At 39.3% G+C, this 13,836-nt stretch overlaps 1 protein-coding gene across 2 annotated transcripts; it reads right to left on the bottom strand.

Moving 5' to 3' along the window:
* Nucleotides 1–2,238: 2,238 nt before the first annotated feature.
* Nucleotides 2,239–13,095, bottom strand: hmg20a (high mobility group 20A; the record flags this gene model as incomplete). Of its 2 annotated transcripts, XM_080027833.1 has the most annotated exons (9): nt 13,032–13,095; nt 9,873–9,962; nt 9,524–9,733; nt 7,687–7,819; nt 6,956–6,993; nt 5,422–5,497; nt 4,840–5,055; nt 3,357–3,489; nt 2,239–2,750 (listed from the first exon to the last, which is right to left on the bottom strand). In XM_080027833.1, exons 2-9 carry the CDS (start codon nt 9,936–9,938, stop codon nt 2,747–2,749), a joined length of 876 nt encoding a protein of 291 aa, XP_079883959.1. In that variant the 5' UTR covers nt 9,939–9,962; nt 13,032–13,095. The 2 variants fall into 2 exon arrangements, with proteins under 2 accessions (XP_079883959.1, XP_079883958.1); XM_080027832.1 differs by lacking the exon at nt 2,239–2,750 and having other exon boundaries at nt 3,353–3,489.
* Between the last annotated feature and the right edge of the window lie 741 nt (nt 13,096–13,836).

Genomic DNA, 13,836 nt, shown 5'->3' with positions numbered 1-13,836 from the left:
GGCCCTTATACTGAGGAGGAAGGGGACTGTTTTTATTTCACTTGGGTCTTTCTTTTGAGAAGACAAAGACTGGGTGGGTGTGATGATGGCGGGGAGAATGGAGGGCAAGTCGAAGGGCATGAGGGACTGTAGCAAAGCCAGACTGTTTTTAAACAATGTCCTAAAATAGATTTGCACGGACATATTTGCAGCTCTGAGTTGGGTTAAATGGAACAAAATCGGGATTTAAAGGTGGAGTCAGCGATTCTGGAGAATTATTGTTGTCAATTTTTTTTGGTCAAAATCAGTGAATATCTCCTCACGATCTGATACTGTCATTACTGTGTGCTGAAAAAATTCCTTTGCCTAGGCTCTGTAAACTCGTATTCAAACAAAGGGTATGTAAACAAAGAGGTCCACCGTACATACCCCGTTCAAAGAGCCTTGTGTATAAACTGTGGATTTATTTTCAGCGTGCACACACAGTATGGACAGGTTGCAGATTGTTAGGAGAATGTTCACTGATTCTGACTAAAGTGATTTTGACAACAAGCATTCTCTGGAATGGCTGACTCCTCCGTAAAACTCCAGGTAAAATGTGATAAAAGTATGAGTCATTACTCATCCTGTTTCCCCCTCACAGCTTTATGCCAACATCAAAGCAAAAAAAAGGCTCCATCTAAGCTCATTATACAAATGAGCTTTGGGGCCCAGTGCAAACACCAAGCAATGAACATGTGAAAGATGATCCCAGAAGTTAAAAAGGTAAACAACTCTAATAAGCTAGTGAGGGCCTCACCGGTCACAGAAGCTCTACTGAATGTGTTTTATGTCCTGTAGTAGTACAACTAACACATAGGATGTATTTATACTTTATATAGCCTCCCCAGCATCATAGCTCTCTAAGGATTCTCATATCGTATATATTACTAGATTCATGCAATTCTGTACAGAATCCACAAAAATGGCTTGGCAATTTGCAGACCTTTCCTGCTATGGAGGTTGGCAGTGTTTTTATTTTTTTGTCAATTTTCTATAGGGATAATCACCAGAAAATGTAGATAAACACATTCACGTCCTCCTTGGGATGAAGCCTATTGACGTTGGTGACCCCTTGACTTTTCCTCTGGTGCCATCATCAGCCTCACAGAGAAGTCAGTGTAGTATGAAGTCCACTTTAAAATATAAATCATCACTCATATTAATTTCACAAAAATATTATTACTAGACACAAGTTGGCATTCAATGAGCTTACCGGTTGTAAAACTTCAAAACTTTCATAATGACTTTTGAATTGCCAAAGTCCTCTCCACGCTTCATCAATTGGCACAGGGAAGCGTGGCTAGCAGAAACATTCCCCCAATGTCCACACTTATTATCAGTATCATAGCAGCCAGCCATTGAGTATTATAAATTCACTTTATAATCCGACCTACTCTCCTGTGGGAACTGAACATCTGGTAGGGAAATCGTTGGATATAACACCGTGACACATGCGGCCATTGTGGACGGAGGAAGTCTCAGCTGGCAAAGAGGAAACGGGCATCAGTGAAGGGAAACAGGAAAGGCTCATAATATCAAGTCAGACACAAAGTACAGTAATACAGTATGTTAGCAACTTGATAGTGTCTGCAATCTAAGCTAGTTGGCAAGCTATTGATAAGATAAATGGGAAGATTAATTTTAAAAGTCCAAGCCAATTAAAATATATAAATCAGGTTTTCTACAATTTGTTCCTCATTCATACTTAGAAGGCTACTGCGAAAACATGAGAGTAGGTTGTTGTTTCCCAAAGTTGCGTGTGGCTCAGAGGCAGTCTTTTGTGTCTCTTTCCCAGGGTCTGTTAACTCACAACAGCTGTTCAATTAACTTTATCAAACCAAAATCTATGCCTCTAATAAGGGATAAGCTTCATAGTTATATTTCATTTAGTAGATTGACCTCAAAACTAGGATGTCAAAAGTCAGTACTTTGTCCTATTGTGACAGAAAAGCCCGTACTGGAAAATACAGCGTTTACTGTAAATTATTAAACTATGAGCTTTAATATTTATATTGCAAGTTCGAGACATGTCATCATAGAGGGATCGTTTTTAAAAAACGCACAGTAGCTCTTATATAACCGCACTAAGTTTGAAAAAAAAAAACTCTTCCTGGAGAAGATGAAAGGAGAAAATATCTAGGGCAATGATACACAACTGACTGCTCACGTGATGTAAATACATTTATTGAAAACACACAAACAACTTTTTCACACAGGAGAAACGAAAAAAAGAAATGGCACATGTTTTTTCTTCAACAAAGCAATAAAAAAAAGAAAGATTGTTCAACAATATCTCAGATATGGCAAATACAAACCTACAGACACATTTTTTTTTCTACAAACAAAACATGGTTATTAACTTAACCGTTTGGATATTGTTGTGGAAGAATTTGCTCTAAATGGACGGTGAAGACAGAGTGAAATATTTCTTGTCTCCTCATCGGAATACTTTATAAAAAAAAAATAATACAGCTATATGAGTAAAAGAGTGAGCAGACTTTTTTTTTTTAAATATGTAAAAAATAATAAATAAATATGAGACGCTACATCACCTTCACCTAACATCACCTTAGCAGTAATAAAAAGTAAAAGGAATAAAAAAAGATGTTTTAAAAAAAATCAATTGGGATGACAGATCGATTCCGGAAGATTCACTGCCCAGGAGCGGCCTCTACTAAACGTCACTGTGAGTCTCAATCCATCAAATTGGTTGGAGTCGCTCCAATTATCTAGGGCAAATGACAGCAAAAGACACTCATAATTCATTCGCGGCAGAAACAATGAAAGGCGCTATAAATAAATGGACCTTGAGGTGAAAATGCAAAATTGTGTCAAACCGAATTATCTTCACAATGTTGCATCGTTGGATAGACTGAGAATCAAATGCGAAGGCTTCATTTTAGGCACATTTAAAAAGGTGGAGACAGCGATTCTGGAGAACGCTTGTTGTCAAAATCACTGTTTGTCGAAATGAGTGAATATCTCCTCATGATCCGCTACCTGTCCTTTGTTTAGATACCATTTCTTTACATACCACTTTACAGAGCCTAGGCTGTGCATTAACACTTGTTCTTTTTTGAGCGCACACAAAGTGTGTACGAACAGGTAGCGGATTGTGAGAAGATATTTACCGATTTTTACAAAAATTGATTTTGACAACAAGCATTCTCCAAAATCCCTGACTCCACCTTTAATTTTCCATTGGTAGGTATTGTTAATGTTTTACTGATCAGATAATACATTTGACATAAACGAGCAACAATAAAAAAAGTAATAAAGTCTAAATTTGACTTAAGTCATAAAAACACCCTCCATCCATATAAAGCAGTTCTTACCTGTCCAAGCGGTTGACCACGTCTCTCACAGAGTTGATGAGATTCTCGTGTTCCTGGGGGTTACTGACGATGATGCTGTGGAGCTTCTTCATGTAGGAGTCAATGGAGTCCAGAGTGGGCGTCTCTCCACTAGCTGCAAGACAACAAGTTTGTGAGGTCAGCATTTCAAAATGTCTTACCAGTCAATTTAAAAGGAAAAGATTATCACAATCCAACACCTTAAAGATTACATTGCATTAGCTGACAAATGTAGTACATGACATGGGTGTCAGCAACACAGACATGACATCTTTCATTTATAACTATTTTTTGTTTTTCAATTGCTGCAGCATGTTAATTATTTCTAACTTCTGCCCACATAGTCTATAAAAAAAACTTTTGTTTTCAGCTATGGACTAAGGCCAAGAATTCCAACAACTGCTCGCCACTACTGAGAGACTGGCTGTCACCTTGATAGGATATTTCTGGCTTGTAATAGCGTCAAATGTGTGTCCAAATAATGTCACCAGAAGCATCTTGACAATGAAAATATGTAATACTAAGCTTGGCATTTTATATTGTGAATCCTAGTTAACCTACATGGAGCTAACTGATCACGAGTAACAACAACCCAATGAACAAATAAAATCAGAGGTAAACGTTCTGACTCTCAGAAGATGCTTTGATGTTAGCCGTAATTAATTTATTGGCCCGTTCTCTTTTTAGCGGAACGTGCCAAACAGAGCGTCCCTAAGGCAAAGTCTAAGTGGCTTTTGCAATCGTCTTTTATCGTCAAGCCATTATGAAATAATTCCAGTGTTGTTATGTCAATTTGTCAAAAAGCTGTGGGTGTGAGCTCAGTGAAGGGGTTTGTGTATGTGTGCATGAAACAAGTGTGAACAAAGAGGGACGGCGTCAGTCTGTTGAAGAATGCATTTCTCCAGGGAGAGAATAAAGCACAGTAAATACACAGTGGGCGTATTAAACACACCTATATTATTATTCAAGTTAAACTGTGCCTCTGGGGGTTTGCCTAGAGATGGATAACTGGTTTGGGGATATCAAGTCATTAGCGGTTTATAATGTGCATTGATCAATATCAGCTACATTTAAGTCTCATGTTGCCCTGTCTCCATTATTCAGAAATTAGAAGCAAAGCAATGATTTTTTTATTTTTCCTACACTAAGCAAAATATCGATAAAAAAAAAAAAAAAAAGGAGTAGCTTAAATTTCTGTTGAAGATTTACGAAGATAATTGTCCAAGGCTACACTGTTGTCACAGATGAGACAACTCTTTATCAGCAAACAATTGACTTGGGGAGGTTGCAAAAAATTCCTGCCTTAGTGAGAGAAACACAGAGAGTGTTTTGTGGAGTTGATAGGCTTAATCAACTTTGGCAATGGCTCGACTGTAACCGACATTCATTTATTTGAAAAAGTTACGCACTACAGCTTTAAGACCGGCTTCCTTGTTAATTGGATTTGTTTTCAACTGGTTATTACCAGGCAGAGGCACGGAGGAGAAGCTGGAGGTGAGTGCCTGGCGCAGGGTCTCCAGGTGTTGGTGCAGCAGCCCGTTGCGTCCCCTCTCCTGCATGACGTCTCCCTCCAGTCGGTCCACGGCCCCGCGCATGCTCTCCACATGCTTCTGCAGCGCCGCGTTACGCTCCTCGTACTCCATGTTGGTCTTACGCAGCTGACGCATCTCCGCTTCACGTGCTGTTGAGGAAATACACACACACAGGGGCACACACGCAGGATACACAAACACAAACACAGGCACACACGCGCACACACACACACACACACACAGAAAATGAAACAACGGCAGATCAGAGGAGAAGTCCCGGGGCTTGATACAACGAGAGACAGCCGTTGTCGGCGCCCGTTATAAATGTTTTATTTGCCTCAGAGAGGTGTGTTCTTTTTTTGAAGTTTAAAGGCAGTGCTGGGTTTGTTTTTTTGGACTGTGGAACTATTCTGGGACACACTATAAAACAAAGTTGTCTTAAAGCAGCAGAGGAATGTGCTTATGAAAACACTCAGACAAATGGACGTTTGAGAAAGAACAGGGCCAGTCTTTACCTTTGCTGTGGTTGAGAAACTCCTCGGTAAAGATTGGGATGTCAAACACAGTCCTGTCCTTCCCCTCCGTGTCCTTCTGTAACCGGAGACAGTGAAGAGAGGGAAAGAGATGAGCTGGAAAAAAGTGGAGACATTTGGCCACACTAGTCTGACAGCCAGAGGTGGTCATTTATCTAGCTAGGCTGTGGGTGGGTGGTTAATTGATTTCATACCTGGCCCACAAGGGAAATATGATGATACAGTTTAGGAAAGGAGGAAGGAGAAAGTAATTTCATCAACGGTGCGGCTAGGATATCACAGTCAGTAAAATGGTTTGCAATCCATTTGCAGTAAAAAGTAAGTTTCCTATTATCGGCGCAATATGCAGGGCACCTTTTAAACTATTTCCTTCCTCTGAAAGAAAGCATCATCATTGCCAATTTCTTAACATAATGGAATTATGTTCAAGAAAGCAGAAAGTGCGGGATCTCATTTTCTCATCCGAGTGAATTATCATCCTATGCACCTGCTTCCAGGTTTTGCTGGATGTGCGAATACTCTTGTAAGAAAAAATACATTTAGAATAAAAATGAGTTCCATAATAGCAACACAATATACAGTGCACGTTTCAGTTATTTCCTCCCTCTGAAATAATGCAACATCATTCACAATTACTTCACATAATGGAATGAATCCCAGGTCCATGGGGAAAAGCTGGATTTCCCAGAGGAATACTGAAGCCAATATAAAGTCACCTTGGTCATAATAACCCTTAAGGAGAATGCTTTCAGACTCAATTAAAAAGCAAAACCTCTTAATTACATGCAAAACTTAATAAAAATGAATTACACACTTAGCAGGAGCCAAGTGTTTGGATCATGAACACAAACGCAGCCCCAAAGCGGATTAACCCAGCTTTAGTGACGCAACAATGAACACTTAATGTGTTGTAGAGCAAAAGGAAGGCAGACAAAACAGACTTAGGCCTAGAGAAAAGAGCAAAAAACAGTCTCTAACTGTGATTACAACACCTCTCTAAGTAATGTAACGATAAAATCTTGACCATTTTTACTATTTTGCATAGGATTAGTTGTTATTGTTGTTCTTGATGAGATATTTGAGTCCAGATCCAACCATGTGAATCTATTGGTATTTGAGCAAAACTTTACACGTCTGAAAGTTTAGGACGCCATAAAAAAATACATTTTAAGACAGCACACATGATTCATGTCAATACAACTAACTAAACTGTCTTCACTTATAGAGTGAGATAGAAACATATATGACCTCACAAATTTGTCAAACTTTTCTACAGTTAGAAAGGTCAACCATACTGTATGCCTGTTCTGCCTCCAATATAATAATAATAATGCATTTTATTTATATAGCGCTTTTCTCTCACTCAGAGCGCTTAAATATATATATATTTATTATTATTATATATATATATATTCAATATATAGTAAGAGGAGGATTTCTTCAAGTAATTCAAAATGATATATTCTTCTTTAGGGAAGTGCTTGTGAGTGTATTATGACAGCAAAGAGTTACTGACCTCGTGAAGAGCCTCGTTGGCTACCTGGTGCCCGACATCTGGAGAGGACGGAAAAGAGAAAAGAATGAGGACAGCAGATGATTCATACTTTTCCCATCGCAGCGTGACTTGATAGAATGAATTAAAGTAATCCAAAAAAATCCCGTCTCTGCGTTTTGTGAATCGAATAAAATGAGGCAGAGCAATGGACTCTAGTGGAATAATTTGACAAAAAAAGTTCTGCCAAGGCAGCGCTGTTTATGCCATCAGCATTTTTGGATATTTCAACTGAGATATATCCGCACTAATAAAAACAAATAATGCAAGCCATGTGTTGTGCGAGCACATGGCCTCAAGTTGAACTCATAACCTGGATTCACACTACCAATTTGTAAAGTATCCTCTCTCTTTGCCACATTTCCGTTGGCGGAGCAAAGCAGATAATGAGTTCTGAGTTCCTACAGCCAATAATAGAATATATTTAAGTCATGTAAGGTGAGTGTGGTATGTGGGAACTTATTTTCTATGAATAAATATTATATTTTATAATTTCCTAATGTATTGCTGCTTATTAATACATAAGTAAGTATCTAATGGAGTTTCTCATAACACTTCCTCATGGTTTTTCCTAGTCTTTTTTTCAGCGCAGACATGACAGTTAGCAGATCATGAGGAGATATTCACAGATTTTGACAAAAAAGTGATTTTGACAACAAAAAATCACTGACTCCCCTTTTTAACCAGACCCTCACCTCCTCTGTGCCTCTTGCCCTTCTGCTTCTCCTGGACCTTCCTGGTGAAGTGCTTGTAGGCCTCCGTCTTCTGGTACTTCTCCAGCTCACGCATGTAGCGCTCCTTATCGCGCTCTGCCTCTTCCAAGTAACGCTGAAAGGGACAAAAATGAAAGGGTGAGAAGATGTTATGGAGAGTAAGAAAAAAAAGAGGCTAAAATGAGATTTGGCCAAACAGGATGAAGAAGGAGTGTAGGGGTGAAACGGTACGATGATGAGTGGGAGCGATTATTCCTTAATCAGGATAAGCTCTTTTCAAAAAAGGCAATACTGAGTCATTTCCATTATTAATAACCGACATTCAATCAACGCTTAGAAATGAAAAATGCTTCTTGTTATATTAATTAGTTTAGGGAAATAAGAGGGAAAACTAATGGACCAAGGATACTGGCATATGTGAATCAGCTCTGTGTAAAACAACGACGTGGAACAAATCAGGAGCTTAACCATCTGGGCTCTATATCTCTGTTGAATTTATACACAAAACATGTCTAGACTTCTCAAATCTTCTCGGAAGAAACTGCAAGCTCTTTCAATAATATAAATGACTTAGGTGTCCAGCCAACAAACAAATGGCGTGACAAGCTTTGTATTGTATTAAACGCACAGTAAAAAAAAATAAGTATTACATGTTTCCAAAATACAGAATTTAATATCATAACATAAATGGATTCCTTTAGGAAGAGACACTGATGTGACCTGAAGGCAGTGGTAACTGAGTATGATTCTGTTGATGCATGTTGTGCCATATTTTGAATAGGTCATCCAAGGTTCCCTTTGCAGTGAAACAAATAAATTCTTATAGAAAATCTGCCTGAACATGACTGTCAAAATGTTTTTATTTCTTAGTTTATAACTACAGGGAAGCAACTTCTCTTTCTCCCAAGTCTTGCATCACAGTTGAGGTCATATTTAGGACACACAAACAAGATGTCATCAAAATATAGACATGATAATCTTTAAAAGGATGTGTGAAGCAGCTGTCAGTATGTTGACAGCATTGACTCAACAGGTTTCTGTTATAAACAATCCTTTTGCGCATTGCGAAAAATAAGATGAAAGTCTCTGCTGGTTAGGGGAGAGTGTTACATTTGGCTGGGGATACTCTTAAGTGTTTGCATAATGCAGATGTATAATTCGATCCAGTCCTTTGGGGGGGGGGGGGGGCACCGTCTGTACAATTATAGAAAGCAAAACGTAATAATAATTAAAACTCTGAAACCTTGTTAATTTAAAAAAAACCTAAAGAGATTTTGCTGCTAGCTGCTTTATGCCTCTGGTCTGTTTATTTTTTTCTTCCGCTGCTTTCTCAAAATGTAATCACTGGCATTATTCACTGTTGCTGCAGTAGCCTGTATGAATGAATGTCTGCAGGTCATGTTCAACAAAGTAACTACAAAGTGGAAAATAGAAAGAAATGCAGAAGTTTGACACATTGTTCCTCAGTTGTGTGCTCAATGTTTAATTTAAAAAATATATATTATTAATAATAATAATAATTTTGTTTAATTTTGTCAAATCTTACCTTTGTAAGGTTTCTCTCTTCATATTCCTCCATGTGCCTGTTCACTTCTCATGCTACGTGTTGATTGCTGTGTGTTCTCATTGACAATTGAAGTTTGGTATTTAAGTTGTATGTTATGTATACTTAAATTGTATTTTATATATCTAATGTATTTGTGGCTTATCAGGCCACCATCATAAATAAGAACTTTAACGACATGCCTTAAAAAAGGTGAAATAAGATCAAACATAAATAAAGTAAAAGTGTAATGGCGCCCTGAAGCCCTTGACTGACCTGCTTGTCCTCGGGGGGCAGCTTGCTCCACTCGTTCCCCAGCATCCTGGTGATCTCTGGGAAGGGCACGTCTGGCCGCTCGGCCCGCAGCTGCTCTCGTCTGTCGTTCATGAAGCGAACGTAGCCGGTGAGCGGGGCCTTGGGCGCGTTGCTGTCCTTCATTGGCTTCTTCCTCTTCCTGCCTTTGGTCCAGTTGCCACGCCGGGGCTTCTGCAAAAGTAACAAAAACACATTTGTTTTGGAGTTTCAGGTAGCAAATCCCCACAATGACATACACTGGCAGGACACTCTTGGAGCTTGAATTGGAAAAAATTTGGTATTTTGATATCTGCGTTTTTGCAGCTCTTACCTCATCTCCGTTTCTTTGGCCGTTGTTGTCTGTGTTGGCTACAGGAGAGCCTGTCTGCTCCTCCATGGCTACTGGGATACAGGGGGAGATCTAGAGGAAAACAATGGGACATGTTAGAATAGGAAACGTCTCATAGCAGTGTGCTCAGAGATACCAACCTAAGAGTCAGTGATTCTTGAGAAAGCTTGATAATCACTTTGTCAAAATCAGTGAATATATCTCCTGACGATCCCCTTCCTGTCCATACTTTGTATGCACTCTAGTGTTAATACACAGCATAGGCTCTGTAACTGGTATGTTGCCAGCTATGGAGGGCCTCCTTTGTTTACATACCATTTGTTACCTGTAAATAGAGCCAAGGCTGTGTATTATTAACAAAAAAAAATTATTCGTGCACACAGGTTGACAGATTGTGAGGAGATATCTTTTTGATTTTGAACAAAATGTTTTCCAGAATCACTAACTCCACCTTGAATTTATGATCTGGAAAAGTAAGGGATTACTCATGGCAAATATTGCGCTATCTCTGGGGACACATATTGCTCCCTAAAGGTGACACATATTGCTCCCTAAAGGTGACACATATTGCTCCCTAAAGGTGGGTGAAGCATTAGACACACAGGGTTGGACTGTGACGTGGTGGAGCATTGTCACCAGAGGGACGCTGGCCAGACACTGAATTAACAGCAGAGCAGAACTTTCCTCCTAAACCAGTTATCGCCTTTTCTTCCACACTCCTCCCAGTCTTGGCTCCAAACCCTCCTGTTGGCCGGCCACATTTCCTCTAATAGAAATGTCTCGTTGCCTGCCATCAATCATTATTGAGCAAGTGAATGAAAAAACACATCAGCGTCCCCCCACTTCACTTCAGACCATCATGACGCATATTTTCAACAGGAAGAAGCAGTGTTGCGGTGCTGCTTCGTAATTACAGATAAGAGAACGCCTACACACTCTGGGGAAAAAAGCTGTTCTCCAGCTGAACTCCTGGTCTTAGCTTTTTTTAAATACTTTACAGTCCAAATTTTAGTGATAGAAAAAAAACTGTTTACAAGTAAACCCACAACAACAACCACAATACGTTAGGTAATTTAGCTAATGATTTGAATTGATTGGTTATAAAACTATTCAAATTGTGTTCGGAGGAGCTAATCAACAATTACCTGGCGGTATCCAGGAGTTGTCACATATATCATTAATTTAAAAAACTATGCTTTTGGGCAAAAACATTACATTACATTACATGTCATTTAGCAGACGCTTTTATCCAACTGGAGGAGCACACATTCATACACCGATAGCAGCAGCTACCACGCAGGGTGCAAGCTAACTATCCGGAGCAATTTTCGGGTTCAGTGTCTTGCCCAGGGACACTTGGATATGTGGTGGGAAGACGGGGGATCGAACCCCCGACCCTGCAGTTGCGGGTCGACCACCCTACCCACTGAACTACATCCTTGAGCTCCGAAAATGGAAAAATGTCCCTGTGTTATAACCTGGCTTTGACCTCCTGTAAATCACTCTGTGGGAACTGAGCGTCTCTGTATCCTGGATGTGGTTTCTCTCTCTCCCCCCTCTGCCACTAAATACCATGGGAAAAGACACAGAGGAATTAACCAGTCAAGCACCAATGGCCTGTTCAGGAGGAGAACATGTGGGGAAAATTCCCCCTACAGCAAACAGTAAAGGGAAGCAGGAGTTTTCTTTCAAACGTTTCAACAACTTCAACGCTGCTTGGAGTCAGTTTGTAGTGACACCTTCAAATGTCTTCCTCACAGCTACAGTCAAACTGAACAGATAGAGCCCACAACATGTCACCAAGTATTCCAGGGTTCCCACAGTTTAAGACAAGTTAGACTTTAATGCCACTTGGAATGAAACTAAAGACCAATAATACAAACAAACAGAAAGAACAGGGCTTTAAACTGAGGCTCAGCTATGGATGAACTCAAAAAACAAACACAATTCAAAGAGCATAAACATTACTGCTTCCCCATCTATACATGTGCTTCCCCAACCGTAAGAATACTTGCTAATGCTGCAGTGCTCTCTGCTGGATAAAAACACCCAGTGCAGGATCCAATGATAGATTGCATTGAGCTTGATCAGGACAGAATAATATAGGCTGCTATTGTTAGTCTGTATGTCTATGTATAAAGGTTGATGAGTCATAGTTTTACTTTCTACAAGGTGGGCTTCTCATTCAACACCTATTTAACGCAGCATTTTATATCAATTTTTTTTTAATCAGTGTATCATGACTATCCTATCATTTAAAACCCATTCTTGCATGGATTACAACACACTCAAAACAAAGGATATTTCCTTTAATTCATTTTCAAAAACAGTTTTTCATTGAGTTTTTCCACCTGAATTAACAGGTTAATTGAACAAGCCAACCATGTAAATCACATATTTATGCGAAAACTATAAAACATAAGTCCACTGTGGTGGCTGATCAGACCACAATCTAACCCAATGCATATTCAAGAACCCAGCTTTAAATAGCTGAACACTGTAGTGACCAGAGACCACTATGCATGAAAGGGTTTCAATTTCGTATGTAACATTGTCTGCTGGTTGTAATAACGTTTACAGGATGTGGCACAAAAGCATAATATCACAAAAAGCTTATGCAGGAGTATCCATACAGCAGTGTGGGAAGCGTCGGTTAACACTGATGTGAACAATAAGCGACTTTAACGTCAGCAAATACTAGGCTACTGTGGTCAAATGCACTCACCAGAGAGTGGTCAGATGCAGATGTGTGGTTAATTTGTACATTTGAACTGAATCACTGACGAAATACAGTGTCAGCCACATAGGCAAACCCAATCGCTATCGGCTAGCTTTACGGCAGCTAGCACTAGCTAACGTCTACCGCAGTAACTGCATTAGAACATTCATTATTTTATATTCATGACAACTGACGTTAACCTTATACATAAAAGGCTCGTTGGACGTAACTGTATGGGAAACAATGGTGTAGCACTTACCTATTACACTGCTGAGCTATGAGCTAATGAGCGTTAGCACTTGGTTAGCAAGCAGACGGGCAGCAGACGGGCTGCTTTAAAATGACTAACAATATACGATTTGAAACATCGTTACATTCAATGTTTGATGTATACATAGCAAACCCATCCTGTGAGAACTAACCTTAGATGACGTTATCCTTCGCTGTAATATACCTGTCCAAATAATTTTCCTAATCAAAACAATACAGCAGCCACTGCATAGAACCGTGTCACATAGACAGGCGCGCGACGTTATACAGTAGGTCTACCCTGCAAAAACAGTTTTTCTTCTTTTAATGTTTTATCGATTTTTTTCGTTATCGTGCTTTGCTGTATAGGAGAAAGGAGAGTAAATACACATACCTTTACGTACACAACAATTCCATTCACAAGCGCTGCTGTGAGAAACTTAGAGAACACAAAGGGTGAGCAAAATACATTGTGAAGTAACACTTTTTCTTATTGTAAAAGTTGATGTAGGCTACAGAAGGAGAAACATCTGATACATCAGAGTGTCCTTGAACGCACTTTCAGGAGTAGCACTTGGCTGCTGGCATTACCTCTTTTATACATGGTCATGGTCACTATCCTACATCTCAAAAATATTATTATAGTACACATGAACCCAGTGACATTTCACCTTTCAGATTGGTTGGTCTAACTATATGGATTAATTTATTAGCCGTTGTTCTGCTTTTTGTTTTGACTTTCATGTATGTTTGACTTCATCATTTCCCCAAACAATCTTAATAGGCTATGTTGACTTTAGCTGGATAGATTTATAAATATGCACACTCTTATAGGCTAACAGAAGACAACCAGCATTATTATAAAATCAAATATACAGGATGTGCTTTTCAAATGCAAATTAAAAACAAACACAAAAAGAGAAGGCAAAACAGTGTTATCCAATCTCCGGTACTGCATACTACTCTAGGCATTCTACT

The sequence above is a fragment of the Ammodytes marinus genome, assembly GCF_949987685.1.
Source record: "Ammodytes marinus genome assembly, chromosome: 5".
NCBI lineage: Eukaryota > Metazoa > Chordata > Actinopteri > Uranoscopiformes > Ammodytidae > Ammodytes > Ammodytes marinus.
This window is presented reverse-complemented; position numbering and strand designations above follow the sequence as displayed.